The 17,083-nt window shown below is 33.4% G+C and overlaps 1 protein-coding gene across 1 annotated transcript in view; it reads right to left on the bottom strand.

Annotated features, from left to right (window-relative positions):
* Nucleotides 1-17,083, bottom strand: part of PCDH15 (protocadherin related 15) — a 2,229,510-nt gene that overhangs the window by 383,849 nt on the left and 1,828,578 nt on the right. Inside the window, exon 19 of the mRNA XM_074297067.1 lies at nucleotides 822-954. Within this exon, the coding sequence (XP_074153168.1) occupies nucleotides 822-954 (133 nt within the window). The remainder of the gene's footprint in view (nucleotides 1-821; nucleotides 955-17,083) is intronic.

Below are 17,083 nucleotides of genomic sequence, written 5' to 3'. Positions count from 1 at the left end.
GGGCCATTAGAAGATTGAACATACTATGTCAGAGTTGGCAGATCATAGAGCATTAAAGTATGGATTGTTAGCTCTAAGAGAAATTGAGAGATTTGTTCATTCAAATTTCTCATTTTACTGATGGAGAGTTTGGGGATCCAGATGTGTTCAACATCCCTGGATTCATCTCTTGAAGAAGCAGGACTGGATAGGAGGTTGCTTTTGTCTGCCTGCTTTTCCTCCAGTGTTTATAATGCATTTAAAAGGAATACTATAGGTACAAAGGAACCCAGATTGAGAAATGACCCATGGCCTTGCTGCCTTTAAACACAAAGGGCAGCAATCCTTACACAATACAAAATATTTGTTTTTACAAACCCTGTGTTCTCTCCTGGAGTGCCTGCAGCTGTCCCCTGCTGGTTGGAGCAGTTTGCCAGTGGCTGCAATCAGCAGAGAGAAATCACTTCAAAACACTTTACCCACATGATTACATATCTCCTCTCAGGGCAGAATTTCCTTCTAATATGCGTTAACACACTTTCACAATTTTGAAATCCATGGCCTTACATCAGTTCCTTATATCTTCCATGTCATAAGATTAAATATTTGGAGCCATTAAGAAATTGAGTGGTGATTGAATAGAATTTACAAACAAACTGAGGCCTTGAGCAACTGATAAGACATGTGAGGAGATCGGATAAGTGAGAGAAAGAACTGGTCTTCAGAACCAGATCTTTCGATTCATTTCTATCATATTACCCATCACTGCTTAGAAATCACCATAAATCATTTGCCTTTCATTCAGGAGCAACTAGATATTATATTCACACCAAACTTCATACCTGGAGATTCAATAAAACTGCCCCAATCCTCATGGCTTCACTGACTTCAAGGCTGTACATCAACTGTGGGAAGCGGGGAGGACTCTGGTTGTTTGGTGGAAGTACTTCAATATAGACAGTGCAAATGGAATCCCTGCATGGAAAGAGAAAAAGGAAATAAAATCAATTACATTTGGGAACATTTTGAAAAAAATCTGTTGGATTGATGGAATTTGAGCTGGAAAGGATTCCATTGTGTAGAGCAAGAAGTGATACCAATATGTGTCCATTGAACTGGGTGCCTTTCTCACTCTTTTTATGTCATAACAGTGGAGCCTAATATATGCATGTTCTAAATTATATAAACATTTAAGGAGAAAAATAAACTAATTCAAGTAAATTGACTTTTACTGAAAGAAAGATGTGTTCCCTCTTAAGTAATCTTCTTGCTGAAATGCCAGGAATCAACTCTCTTTGCCAGCCACACTATTGAATTTTCATGCTGGATTGAAAATAGTATATTGGATGAGTAAGACTAATAACTAAAACATCCTTAAATTAGACTTCTGAGGTTTTATATATATATATATATATATATATATATATATATATATATGTATATGTATATATACCATAAGAGAGTTAGAGCTCACAGTAACCTCAGTGGCCAGGAGTCACTCTGAGCTTACAGATCAGGACACTGAAATCCAGAAAGATTAAATAATTTGCCCAGTCACATAAGTAGTTATTGGTAGAAGTCATCCTTTCATTAAGGGACCTGAGATTACAAAATCAATCTTCTTTATGCCATCCCACCATAGCGACTGGATTTTTTGTTTGTTTGTTTTGTTTGTTTTGAAGACAGAATTTAATCAGAGCAATTTGAAGACTTTAAATTTCATTAGCTCTTCTTTAATCCAAATTTCTGAACTTTATGCACTTAAATTCAAATCATATAACATAGTTAACTTCATTTTCTAATGTGAATATATTGTGTTAAGTCAAGTATTATATATTTTGATTGCATTAAGCTGTGTTTATAGTTATTATATGATGTACTATTTTCTGAGTATATCAAAGGTTCATAAATATCCCCTATATAATTCAAAAGATGAATAAAAACACATTGTTTATAACAAAACTAATAGTACACATTTTAAGTAATATGCACATGTAGCAAGCTTGATTACAGTTATCAGATCAGCAGCATGTATATGTATATACATAACACATATATGTACATATGCACACACAGATTTGTGTATACCACCAAAGCACCTATAACTTAACAAATATTTCACTGTTATATATCACACATTGTATATACTTTTATAGACATTGTCTTACTACATAAAAAAGAAAAAAAAACATTTGCCCCATTGTTTTTGAAGGTAAAATTATTTTATAATTATAATTATAAATTATAAAATTAAATTATATATATAAATATATATAAATTATAAAACCATAGGTAAAATTATTTATTAAATAATTTATTAAACAATTTACATTTCTGCCATTATACCCTCAGCTATGGATTGCTAGCTTAAAAAAAAAAATCACATTTTTCTAGCATTTATCACTCTTTCTTTGTCCAACAAATCATCTATTGCCTAGTAATGTTTTATTTTTCTTCCTGATAACTCTTTTTTTTTCCCCTGTGGGCAAAACTAGAACTCTAGATGATTATTATTTTTTTCATAGGACCTCAAAGATAGAAATCCAATCAAGTCCATCTGAGGTAGCACCTTTTCCTAAAAAAAAAAAAAAAAAAAAAAAAAAAAAAATTGCACCTATAGGACAAAACATTGACATTTATATAAGTCTTCCCTGACTTATAATGGATGTTGAATTCATAGCTGGCTAGTCTTTTGTCCAGCTCTAACAGACAGCATCCAACTTGATACTGGTCAGAATGTAAGTCAATGGATTTCTATAATTCCAATTTGAAAAGTGATTTTAATGCATGTAGTCTTGAGTTTTCTTGATGAAGGTTTCTTTCAAAACAAAGAATTCCATTTTGTGTATGGAATAATGAATATTACTATTATTAGGTCCTCTAACAAAAATGGCAGTGATTTTTGCGTATACCTGATTCTACAATAGTCATCATTAGTATATATGTTAGAAAGGTGGCCAAGCTTTTCTCATTTCAGTGGCCTCCATCTGGTGTCAAAGGTGTAGAGCCAGATTTCCCTTCAAGGAATTATCCTTTTGTCTCTTCCAACCAAATATACTCTTAAATGAGGTAGATAAATTAGAGCTGACGGAAAATTTTCACAATATCTGACAACAACTGTCAAATCCTAGGTAACATTCAGTTTCTAAAGATTTGTTTTGCCAATGTGCACTTCTGTTTCCTCCGAATCAGTACTCACTCCCTCTGGAGATACTATGAGACCTGAATACTTAAGACTGCAAATGGGCCTATGTCAATGGACCACTTCAAATCAGCTTCTTTTAGTTGGCAAAACGCTAACATTCTTTTCTCACATTCTCACATTCTCTCTTCAAGGTATCTCCAAAATGATGTTTTCTATTTGTCTCATTTATTTGATCTCAAGTTGAATGTCTCCAACCATGTGCTGCATATCTTGTTGAACCATGATCAATTCTTACTGAAAACTGGGTAATATAAAGATTGCTTTGAAATTCTCCAATGCCCTTTTTATTCATCTCTTGAGTCGTGTATTTCAAAGCCAAATCTTCTATTCAGCTCTGGCTTTTTCATCAAGAAGGCTTGAAAATCCTCTCATTAAATAACAATTTTCCCTCCAAAAGTCTTTCCTTAGAATTGCTGGGTAGGGGATTCTTCCTAGCTTATTTATCCTGAAGAATATCATATTTCAAGCCCTCTATTCTTTTAATGTGGAAACTGCTAAATCTTGTGCAGCATTGACTGTGGCTTCCTGGTACTTGAATTTTATTTTATTTTTTCTGGCTGCTTGAAATATTTTTTCCTTCACTTGGGAATTCTGGAATTCGGCTATACTATTCCTGGGAGTATTTATTTTGGGATGTCTTTTAGGTGGGGATCAATAAGTTCTTTTAATTTCTACTTTACCCTCTGGTTCTATGATATCAGGGCAGTTTTCCTTGATAATTTTTTTCCTAGTACATTTATTTATTTTTAATACATATTACTTTATGAATCATGTTAGGAGAGAAAAATAAGAGCAAAAGGGAAAAATCATGGCAGAAACAAAAAAAAAAAAAAAAAAAAAAAGAGAAAGAAGTGAACATAGCATGTGCTGATTCACATTCAGTCTTCTTAGTTATTTTTTTTCTGGATGCAGATGGTATTTTCTGTCCAAAGTCTATTGGGAATGATTTGGATCATCAAATCACTGAGATGAACCAAGTCTCTCACAGTTGATCATTGCACATAATTGCTTTTGTGTACAATGTATTCCTGGTTCTGCTTGTTTTTCTCAGCATCAGTTAATGTAAATATTTTCAGGCATTTCTAAAATCAGCTGGTTCATCATTTTTTTTAGAACAATAATAGTCCCTTACCTTCATATACCACAACTTGTTTAGTCATTCCTCAATTGAAGGGCATCTATTTCTTTTTCAGTTCCTTGCCACCACAAAAAGAACTGCTACAAACATTTTTGCACATGTGGGTCCTTTTCCCTCCTTTATTATCTCCTTATGTTATAGACCCAGTAATGGCATTGATGTGTCAAAGGGTATGCACAATTTAATAGCCCTTTGGGCATATTTCCAGATTGTTCTTTAGTATGGTTGGATCATTTCACAACTCCACCATCAATGCATTTATGTCCCAGTTTTCGTACTTCTCCTCCAACATTTATCATTATCTTTTCCTGTTGTCTTAGACAATATAAGAGGTGTGAGGTAGTACCTCAGAGATATTTTAATTTGCATTTCTCTAATCAATAGTGATTTAGAGTATATTTTCATATAACTATAGATGGCTTTAATTTGTCATCTGAAAAATTTTTATATCCTTTGACTATCAATTGGGCAATGACTTGTATTCTTATAAATTTGACACATTTCTTAGATATTTTTGAAATGAGATCTTTTTCACAAACATTGGCTATATTTTTTCCCCCAACTTTGTACTTACATTTTAATCTTGTTTGTATTGATTTTGTGTGTGCAAAAACCTTTTAATTTAACATAATCAAAGTTATCCATTTTGCTTTTCATAATGTTTTCTAACTCTTTGGTCATAAATTACTCCCTTCTCCAAAGATCTAATAGGCAAACTATCTCTTGTTGTCCTAATTTGTTTATGGTTTCATTCTTTATGCCCAAATCATGCACCCATTTTGACTTAATTTTCACATGGGATGTGAGATGTTGGTCAATTGCAAATTTCTAATATATCATTTCGGGGGTTTTCTCAGTAATTTTTGTCAAATAGTGAGTTCTTATACCAGAAGCTGGCATTTGGGGATCTATCAAATATGAGATTACTACAGGCCTTGATTACTGTGGCATGTGTATCTAATCCTTTCCAATGATTCACCACTCTATTTCTTAGCCATTACCAATTGGTTCTGATGACTGCTGCTTTATAATATGGTTTTAGATTTAGTATTGCTAAGTCACAATCCTTTGTATTTTTCATTAGTTTCCTTATCCTTCATGAATTTTGTTATTATTTTTCATACCTCTATAAAATCTTTTTGGCACTTTGGTATGGCACTGAAAAAGTAGACCAATTTAGGCAGAATTTTCATTTTTATTATATAAGCTTGGCCTACCCATAAGCAATTGATATTTTTCCAGTTGTTTACATGTGACTTTGTGTGAGAAATGTTTTGTAATTATGTTCATATAGTTATTGGGCTTTTCTTGACAGATAGACCTCCAAGTTATTTATTTTATCTATAGTAATTTTAGATAGAATCTCTCTTTCTTTCTCTTGCTGATGAGCTTTGTCACTAATATATAGAAATGCTGATAATTTGTGAGGATTTATTTTATATCAAGCAACATTGTTAAAGCTGTGAATTGTTTCCAATAGGTTTTTGTATTATTTTCTAGGAATATCTATCATCATATTATCTGCAAAGAGTTGTAGTTTTATTTCCTCATGGCCTATTGTAATTCCTTTAATTTCTTTTTTTATTGCTAAAGCCAACATTTTTAGTACAATGCTGAATAATAGTGGTGATAATGGGCATCCTTGTTTTACTCCTGATCTTATTGGGAATGTGCCTAGTTTTTCCCTATTACAAATAATGTTTGCTGCTGGTTTTAGATAGATACTGCTTATTATTTTAAGGAAAACTTCCTTTATCCCTATGATTTCTAGTGTTTTTAATAGTAATGAATGTTTTATTTTGTCAAAAGATTTTTCTACATCTATTGAGATTATCATATGATTTTGGTTGATTTTGTTGTTGATATGCTCAATTATGGTAATAGTTTTTCTGATATTGAACTGGCCCTACATTCCTGATATAAATACCCCTTTGTCATAATGTATTATCCTACTGACAAATTGCTATGATCTCTTAGCTAATACTTTAAAAATTTTGCATTGATATTCATTAGAGAGTTTGGTCTGTAATTTTCTCTGCTTTGGCTCTTCCTAGTTTAAGTGTCAGTGACATATGTGTGTCATAGTAAGAATCTAGCAAAACCCCTTCTTTACCCATTTTTATAAATATTTTTCATAGTATTAGAATTAATTATTTTTAAAATATTTGGTAGAGTTAATTTGTGAATCCATATGAACCTGGAGATTTCTTTCTTTCTTTCTTTTTTTTTTTTTTTTTTTTTTTTTCTGAGGCTGGGGTTAAGTGACTTGCCCAGGGTCACACAGGTAGGAAGTGTTAAGTGTCTGAGATCAGATTTGAACTCTGGTCCTCCTGAATTCAGGGCTGGTGCTCTATCCACTGTGCCATTTAGCTGCCCCGAGATTTCTTTCTCAATGGCTTATTAAATTTCTTTTCTAAGATGGGTTTATTTAAGTAATTCTTTGTTAATCTGGGTAATTTATATTTTTGTAAATATTCATTAATTGCAGTTAAATTGTCAAGCTTGCTGCCAATTAGTTGAGCAAAATAGTTTCTAATTATGGCTTTATTTTCTTTATCATTGGTGTTAAATTCACCCTTTTCATTTTTGATGCTAGTGATTTTTTTTTCCTTTTTCTAATTTAATTAACCACAAGTTTATCTATTTTGATTTTTTTTTTCATAAAACCACCTCTAAGGTTTATTTATTTGTTCAGGCTCTGTTTTCTTAATCTCTCCTTTGAATTTCATAATTTCAAATTTAGTACTTAATTGTGGGTTTTCAATTTGTTATTTTTCTAACTTTTTAATACTATGACAATTCATTGACCTCCTCTTTTTCTATTTTATTCATATAACTATTTAGTGATGTAAACTTTATTTTATGAACTGCTTTGTCATTCTCTTGGATGATATTAAAGATTGTTTCTGTGATTTGTTGTTTGATCCACTCATTTTAAGAATTAGATTAATTCCTAATTGGTTTTTAATCTATCTTTCCCCACCTCTTTATTGAATATAATTTTTATCACATTGTGGTCTGAAAAGGAAGAAAGGTCTGCCTTTCTGCATTTGATTATGAGGTTTTTAAAGCTTAATACATGGTCAATGATTGTGTAGGTGCAATGTACTGCTAAGAAAAAGCTATATTCTTTTCTATGTCTATTCAGTTTTCTACAGAGCTCTATAATATCTAGATTTTTTCAGATCTACTAAAACCCTCTAGTTTCTTTCTTTTTTTACATGTGTATGTGGTTAGATTTGTCTTATTTTGAGAGGGGAAGGTTGTAGTCACCCACGATTATAGTATTGCTATGTATTTCTTTCTGTAACTGAGTTAAATTTTTCTTTAGGATTTTGGCTATTCTATTACTTGGTGCATACACATTTAGTTTCATTATTACATTTTTCACAGTATCCTTGACAAGATGTCCTTTTCTTCTTTTTCTCTTCTAATAAGATCTATTTTTACTTTTGCTTTATCTGAGATCAGAATTGCTACCACTGGATTTTTTTTTAATCCGCTGAAGCATAATAAATTTTGGTTTAGCCTTTTGCCTTTTCTGCGTTAGATGTGTTTCTTGTAAATGATACATTGTAGGATTTTGTTTTTTAATCCAGTCTGCTATCCACTTTTGTTTTATGGGAGAGTTCATCCCATTCACATTCACAGTTATGATTATCAGTTCTGTATTTCCTTCCATCCTATTTTCTCTCTTATATATATTTTTGTTCTCTCTTTCCACCCAGCTCTTAGTTGTGTTTTCTTTTTACTCACCCTACCTACAACCTTTTCTCCTATCATCCCTCCCCCTTCTCTTGGTAGTATTTTTAACTCACTCTACCCACAACCTTATCTTCTATCATCCATTCCTTCTTCTCTTACCTTGTCCCCTAATGTTGTGCCCTCCTTTCTATCCAGTCCCTTCCTTTTCTTTTCCTTTTTCTCCTCCTATTTCTTTATAGGGTTAGGAACAATTCTATGCCCGAATGAATGATTAAAATTTTTCCTTTTAGAGCCAAAAGTGATGAGATTAAGCTTCAGACAGTGCTTATTCCCCTCTTTTCTTTCCCTCAGTTTAATATGTCTTTTGCAAGTCTTTATGTGAATTTTCCATTATACCTATTATTTCCTTTTTTTCCAGGACAGATCTTTTCCCACCCCATAATGTGTTTTTCTTTGATATCATCACATGAGAGACCAGTCAGAACCACATGCTCAGTCCATGTGATGCCCCACCCTCTGTTTGCCCCAGTGAAAGATACACATCTTGAGTTATAGATATTTTTCTATCTAGGAATATAAATAGTTTAACATTTAAATAATATATATTTTTCCTCTGTTTATCTTTCTAGTTCTCTTGAGTCCTGTGTTTGTAGATTAAATTTTCTGTTTAGTTCATATTTTCTTCAATAGAAATGATTGAAAATTTTATTTCATTGAAACTCTGTTGCTTCCCTTGAAAGATAATGATGAGTTTCCCTGGGTAGTTAATTCTTGGTTGTATCCCTAAGTCCTTTTCCTTTCAAAATATGACCCTCCAATCCATTATTTTAGAAGCTGTGAGTTTAGGGTTAGTGTTAGGATTAGAATCAGGAGGAGCGTTTACCTAAATCTTGACTGTTGTTCATTGATATTTGAATTGTTTTTGTCTTACAGCTTGCAGCATTTTTTCTTGGGATTTTAGTTCTGGAATTTTGCTACAATGTTCTTTGGGGTTTTCCTTGTGGGACCTCTTTCTGAAGGTGATGGATGGGTTCTTTCAACAAACATTTTCCCCTCTGTTTCCAGAATATTGGGGCAATTTTCCTTAATGATATCTTGAAGAATGCTATACAGACTTTTTTTTTTTTTTTTTTTTTTTTTTTTTTGGTCATGGCCATCAAGTAGGCTAATGTTTTTTTTAATTGTCTCTTCTAGATTGCTTTTCCAGGTCAGCTGTTTTTCCAAAGAGTCATTTCACAATTTCTTCCATTTTTTCATTCTTTTAACTTTGAGTTTATTTGACTGAGTATTGCTACCTCACAGAGTCATTAGCTTCTATTTGTCCCATTCTAGTTTTTAATGTTTAATTCTTCAGTTATTTTTTTTCTCTCTCTTTTTCCATGTGGTTAATTCTACTTTTTAAGCAGTTGTTTTCTTCAGACAACTTTTTTTCCTTTCTCTTCCAAGTTGTTCACTATCTCATGTATACCTCTCATCTCCTTTCTCATTTTTTCTTCTGCCTCTCTTGTGCCCTTTAAAGTCTTTTATGAGTATTTCCAAGAAGCCTGTTTGGGCTTGAGACCAATTAATATTACTGAGATTTCTTCTGTGGAATATTTGTCCTCATTCTGTGGAATATTTGTCCTCATATGAGTTTGCGTTTTGGTCTGGCCTATTACCATAGTAGCATTCTATAGTCAAAGTTTTTTTTCTGTTTCTTGCTCATTTTCTTTTCTTTTCATATTTCCTCTTTTTTAACTTTTATGGTTGAGCTCTGTTCCTGGGCTAGCTAAAGGAGGTGCTGTCCCTAGCTTCCTGTATAGCTCTGACCCTTGGCTTTGAGTACAGGGGCCCCTCTTTTTTGTGAATCAGCTGGGATTAAGTTATGGACTCCTGGTCACTAAACTAAATAATAAATGATAAGTGTCTAAGTCCATATTTGAGCTCATATTTTCCTGACTTCAGATCTATGTTCTATCCACCATACCATATAGCTGCCATTGTTGTTTCCAATGAGATATTTCACATTTCCTTCTTTTTTCCAATTCTTTTTTTTTTTTAACAGTTTTTTGATCTCTTATATAATCATTAGCTTCCATTTGTTCTATTTTGTTTTTTAAGGAATTGTTTACTTCAGTGATATTTTGTACTTTTTTCATTTGATCAAATCTACTTTTTAAGAGTTTTTTTTTTCCTTCAATCAAATTTCTGTGCACTTTTTTTTTTTTTTTTTTTTTTTTTTAATTTGGCCAATTCTACTTTTTTTAAGTTTTTTTTTATTGGCTTTTTGTTTTTGTACTTTTTTTTTTTTTTTTTTTACCCATTTGATCTAGTCTGTTTATTGCATAATTTTCTTCAGTTTTTTTCTTCTCCTTTACCAAGATGTGGCCTTGTTTTCCAATGATTTTCCAGCATTATTCTCATTTTTTTCCCCAATTTTTTTCTCTCCATTACATGACTTTCAGAATCCTTTCTGAGCTCTTCCGTGGCCTGAAACCAATTAATCTTTTTTGGGAGGTTTTGGATTTAGAAACTTTGATTTTATTATCTCCGTGTGTGTGTGTGTGTGTGTGTGTGTGTGTGTGTGTGTGTGTGTGTGTTCAATCTTTCTTGTCACCACAGTGACTTTCTATGGTTAGAATTTTTTTGGTTGGTTGTTCATTTCAATAACTTTTAAGTGTTTCTTAAAATAAGGTTCTGCTTCAGAGTGGAAGGTGCATCGTCCCAAGCTTCAAGAGTTTTATGTGGCTGTTTTCAGAGATATGTCTAGTGACCTGTAAGTTCCCCCAAAATGATATGATCTAAGAAGAGGTATGTTTACTACTCTCTGGGCCTTTGCATTAGTACGTGAGCAATCACAAACAGGAGACCATGAGAAGGCCTCTGCTGTACTGTATCCACAAGTTATAGTGTGCTAGTGATCCTTCTCAACCTGGAACTGCTACCCTGTACTGTGACCTAGATATGGATATGGACAAAGCAATAGGGTCCTTTCTCAGTGCTAGCAAAACACCCCTGTATTCTCCTTCTTACCAGTTGTTTGACTCCAGCTCCTGCTGCTCCTTCAGTGGCTTCCAAGTCCTCTTTCTTGTTTGCTGGAGTATGGGCTGTGATGGACTATGCGCCACACCCCCTGGTGTAACTGACCTTTCCTGCCTATTTTTTAAATCCCTTGGGTTGGAAAATTATTTAACCCCATCATTTTATGGGTTCTGCTATCCCCAGAATACTTTATGATATTATTTAGAGGTGTTTGGAGGAGTTTGGTGGAGAGAAAGGGAGCTGTTGCCTTTTCTCTTCACCATTCCCCTACTCTCCTATCCCCCACCATCAAGTACCCTTCTTAAATGGAGATTCTGTCAGGGATCATCCAATCCAGGGAGAGAGCTCAGGACTGACGTTTCAGAGCTGAAGTGGATTTTTAGGTTGAAGAACTGGAAAGCACAAGGAAGTCTTAGATGTAGTCTTGAGAAGAATGGGACAGTGCCTATCTTCTTCCCCTTTCTATCTGTATTTCAGCAGATGAGTTCAAATATGTCAAAGTTTCCCTAAGAACCTTGTTACAAGTTATGAACTACAAAACCAGGAAGAAGATTTAGCAAAACTTCAGGCTATGAAGTTTTCTCTCCTAAATGCAAAAGTGATTTAACATCTTCTAGAGAGGGGAAGGAGAGGATATTGATTATGAATATTAAGAAGTTGTTTTAAATAAGTATTTAAATGACAGCACACAGTGCCATGTTCATGACAGAAACAAAGTGGAATTGAAAGAAATGAATGCAAATGTTGACACATAAAAGGTTGAAAAGTCTTTGATTTTTTTTTTTTTTTTCAACTTATACCTGTACCTCATGTCTTTAGATCCTGGGAATATTTTTTAATCAATATATCTTTGACACTATAGCCACTTTTGACAATCAATTATAACTTTCCCCTTTGCTCCATATACTTACCTGCTAAGTCCCATAATTGAATCACTTAAAATATGCACATTATAACTCCAGGCAATCAATTCAAACATATTTTAATCTATTACTTCTTTTCATTTTAATCATTTTATGATTAGAAAAGGCTAGAACAATTTTTGAATAGTTTTTTTTCAACATTGACCATAGAAGATTTTTTGAGAGGTTGATCATATTTAATTCTGATTTACAGATCCCTTAAGTGAGGGTACAGGAAAAGTAATTAATTATTGCAAATCAGTATCAATAAAAAAAAAAAAAAAAAAAAAAAGGTTATTTAGTACCTACTCTGTACCAGACACTGTGCTAAGTTTGGTGATAAAAAAAATTGACAAAATATCCCTTCTTTCAAAGAAATTCAAATCCATTTGGGGAAACAACAAGCAAACAATGTATAAAGCCCAGTCATACCGATTATAAATAGTAACTAATTAATAGAAGGGAGGAACTAGAATTAAGAGGGATTAGAAATAAACTTTCTCTAGAAGATGGGATTTTTATAGGAAGTTAATGGAATCTCTGTCTCTCTATGTGTATACATACATATGTATACATGTATATATGTGTATATACATACATGTGCATGTGTGTATGTCTATATATATGTGTGTGTACATCCAGGCATGAGAGATGGTTAGAGTCCAAAGTCAAAAAAGAGAATGTCTTATTCATGGAACAGCCAGGAGGCCATTGTCACTGGATCAAAGAATATATGTTGGAGAGAAAGGTCTAATAAGACTAAAATGGTAGGGAGGAGATAGGTTATGAAGGGCTTTGAATAAACTGAGGATTTCCCATTTGATCTTGAATGTGATAGAGAACAACTGGAGTTTATTGAATCAGATCTGGGGTGACATGGTCAAAGCTCTGATTTAGAAGAATCCTTTTAATGGCTAAATGGAAAGTGGATCAAAGAGAATAGAGATTTGAGGCAGGCCGACCCACCAGCAGACTATTGCAGTGTTATAGATGTAAGGTGATCGGGGCCTGCAGTGGAGTGAGGGCAGTGTCAAAGGAGAGAAGAGGGTATGTTCAAGAGTTATTACACAGATAAAACTGTTAGAAGTTGAGTGAAAGGATGACTAGTGGGGGAAGATAAAAGATGTGGGATGGTCAACCAGAAGCCTACTGAAATTGTCCAGTGGTGAAGATCTGTCATACGTAGAGGAAAGAAGATGTGAAAATATGATAGTACAAATGACAAATTTAGATATGGAATGGGTATATGCAGGGAATTTAATGGAGAGTTGAGGATGACACCTATTTTTTGAGCCTGGGTGACTGGATGAATGGTGGTGTCCTTGAATGTAATAGCAAAGTTGAGAGGAAGGGAAGATTTGAGGGGAAATATAATGAGTTCTATCATGCTTTAGAAAATATTTCTTACACATGATCTCATTTGAAATTCTCTAAGATCCTTGATTCAGTGAAGAGGATTCTTCTTTTCAAAGCAGAGAAGCAAAAGCTGCTTTGGCTTTAGGCCCAGGCTTTCTCATCATCATTTTCAGGTGCTTCTATGTATCACCAAAGGGAAATGTGAACGGAGAAGAAATAGGAAATCTGTAATCAGATAGTGTAAACGTGGGAACAAAATGGGTGCCAATTGATTCAACAGAGAAAATGTCCTGAATCAGATAGAAGTTAGGGAGGGAAACTAAATGACCTACAACCCTTTTGTTTTCACAGACAGACACAAACAATTGGTTTACAAATGGGCCTTCCCCTTCCATATGTTTTATTCCTACTCAGGAGATGAGTGATGGAAGCTGCAAGCTTATCTTCCTGGTAATTTTCCTAATTCCCATAGGGGATTTCTTTTTTCTCTCTTCCCTTATTTAATTAATTGATAATTCTCATTTAAGCTAGCTTCACAAATTATGTCACCATGTGTGTGATAAGCACTTTACTAGGTTCTAGGCACTATTGCTGGGATACAAAACAAAAATGAGACAATCTTTGCCTTCGAGGACCTTGTATTAAACACATAGTCAAAGAGAGGCAAGGTAGAATCAGCATAAAAGACAAAATGATTTTCAGGGTTGAAAAATGTGCTAGTTAGGAAGATTAAAATTGAAGCATTGAATCTGACACAAATGGACTACCATCAACCAGCTAATTGAAAAGTATTTATGATATATCTTTCTAGTTCCAGATCCTTTGCTTGGTACTAGAAATGCAAATATACAAATGTAATAGTCCTTACCTTCAAGGAACTTATATTATATCATGGGAGAGAAAAAAACAATAGAATACATAGAACAATGTAACCAGGTAACATTTCAACAAACCGACTGATTCACTAAAATGATAGAGAGTCATAGATGGACTTGTCAGTCAGCATCAACAAAGGCAATTTTTACACCAGAAGGTCATTTTGCTGATAAAATCACTGCACCCTCTCCATATAATTCTTCCTATATGATGAAAGGACTATTTATATAAAACTTTAAGGCTTTCAATGGACTTGAGAGACATTATTTCATTGATTCTTACAATACCCATCCTAGGAGGCTGATAGGATTATCATTGACATTTTGCAAATAAGGAAAATAAGGAACTGAAATTAAATGAGTTGTTCAGGATACCACAGATACTGTTTCTAAACCTAAACCTAAACCCTCAGGTTTTCTTAACTCCAGGTCCGAAGCCTTGAGCCATCTACCTATCTAATAAATACCATCTTGAGTAATACTAATGAACAATATAGCACTTTATTCTCTGTGAAAGTATTGAAAGGAACTAACATTTGACAATAAAATAATATGTATAAAAGTAATTTGAAAAATATTGCAATACAATTTCAAAATAACATTATTACTTTAAGCTATTATTATTATTATTAATTACCATTAATGATTATAATCTAGGATCCACAATTATTTTACTCCCAGATGATTTTAAGACAAAGTCATATGCAAATACTCTGATGCTGTTATCAAATGGGTATTCCTTCCACTGATACAGATGATAATTTATCCAGGACCTTTTATCCCATTCAACTCTGTCATATCATTCCCTGCATTTACCAGGCAAGGTTTGTCTAATATGTTAATGGTTTTCCTTGAATTCTCTTAACACCCCAAAGATATGGCACATGGGCTCTCCACTGATTATCTTCTAATTTAAATCTAATAGCCCATCTATTATTTTTTCCTTCATGAATTGACTATTAAAGGTTTCTGAGGGGTAGCCTTTTCCTCTTTCTATTTATTTAAGCTTACTTATTGATTCTAAATTTCTTTTGTCCTTTATATTTGTCCTTTATAGCCTCTACCCTGTAGCGAGCTGTCGTCTCTAGAAGCTGCCGGATCACTCTCTGGGAAGAGATCTGCTGTGTCTTCTACTCAAATCTCTCCGACTGATTCTTCTTCCTGTAACGAACCGTTGTCTCCAGGCAGTTGCTGTTAACTCTTGTCCAGAGAAGTGACTTCCCTTCCTGCAGGGAGCCCCGTCAAGCCTGATGCAATGCAGAGTCTTTTTTTATCTCTGGGAGTCCTCTCTTTTATTCTCCCAGAGAATGGGCGTGGGATAATGCAAGGGCTTCTGGGAAGAACCACCTCAGCCAATGAGCCTGCTCCTTCCATCAAGTCAACCTGAGTTCTCACCTTGTAATTGTCCAACCTGAATTCTCACCTTGTCACTATCCAGACAACCCGAGTTCTCACTTAGTAATCCTAACACTACCCAGCTTTTTTTTTTTTTTTTTTTTTTCCTTGACAGGAAAATTTAGAAGATATCCTTTGGGTTAAACAACTATTTTATTTTCTACTTAGAATTATGTCCAATATTTAAAAGTAATGTATTCTTGTTTAAAAATCATCTTCAATCGAATGTGCTTATATGCTATTTTTTTCTATCATGTTGATACAGAGCCTGTCCTAATTCTAACTAGTCACATGGATTCATAGGATCATCAATATACAATAGGTACAGATGGGGGTTCAAAAGTCAACTATTCTAATCTGCCCATTATAAATCATAAAATCAAGATCCATGTATTATTAATATTTTCCTAGCCTCCTGAAATATCTTATATTTTATCTATAAACCTAGGATTTTAAAAATCACATTTTTGGCTAATATATATCTAGGATTACTCTCGATCCCTGACATACATTCTATTATCCTATGCTCCCCCCTTAGTGCTAACATTTCTGGGCAACTTTTAACTTATGACTTCTTCAATAAAGGTCCACTTGTTTGGATTTTTATCATGTTCTCCTATTATTATCTTTCCATTCCCTGTTTTACAGGTGAGATTTTTTGATAGAGATACATTTTTTTTTAATTTTTGTCTCTATTTTGTAGTAAAATATTTTTATCATTGGATTTTAAAAATTATTATTCTGTTTCTTCAAGAAATCCACTGCTTTTCAAGTCTTCCTGGTATCTTTTCTAGGTTATTTATCCCCTATTTATATCTTACTTCATTTGAAAAAAATGGGGCTTTCCATTTACCCTTGTGACTTTGGGTTATTTCAAAATTTTCTCAGCTCCAATATCCCATATCCCATGATTTTAGAGGTGCATTAGGGGTTTTTTGTTGATTCATTATTTCCTAAATAAAATTTCTTTTTATCTCTGACATTTCTAATGTGAGTTTAGTCTTTGAACTTTTTCAGATTGATGAAAGATACTGGATGATTCATTCTTGAGAAAGAACTTCATTGGAAGAGCCCAATAGAAGGCAGCTGATGATTGATTGTCCCATCATTAGATCATCTAAAACTTTTAGTATGATGTATGATTGTAGTATGAATTATGATTATAGGCAACCAATGACCCCAGAGTACGAAGCAACCATTGAGGCATGACTAGTGTGGATGACAAGAGCAGTTTTATGTCAATTGAGCACTCTCTTTTTTTTGGATATTAGTGTAGTGATATTTTCATTTGATTTTTGAAGATATTTCTTATTTCTGATAGCTGTTCATTTATTAATATTTTTGAAGGCCTGATCTGGTTGGAGATTTTAATTCTATCACCTCACAAAAAAGTACTTCCATTGATTGTCCTGTTGTAACACATGGTTTTTCAACCAATCCTAATTTCTCCATGATTAAGTTATATGGTTCTTTCATTAATAAATATCATTTAAATTTCACTTTATGT

This window comes from Sminthopsis crassicaudata, chromosome 2 (assembly GCF_048593235.1).
Source record: "Sminthopsis crassicaudata isolate SCR6 chromosome 2, ASM4859323v1, whole genome shotgun sequence".
Lineage (NCBI taxonomy): Eukaryota > Metazoa > Chordata > Mammalia > Dasyuromorphia > Dasyuridae > Sminthopsis > Sminthopsis crassicaudata.
The sequence above is the reverse complement of the archived record's forward strand: the minus strand, read 5'-3'. Positions and strand labels throughout refer to the sequence as shown.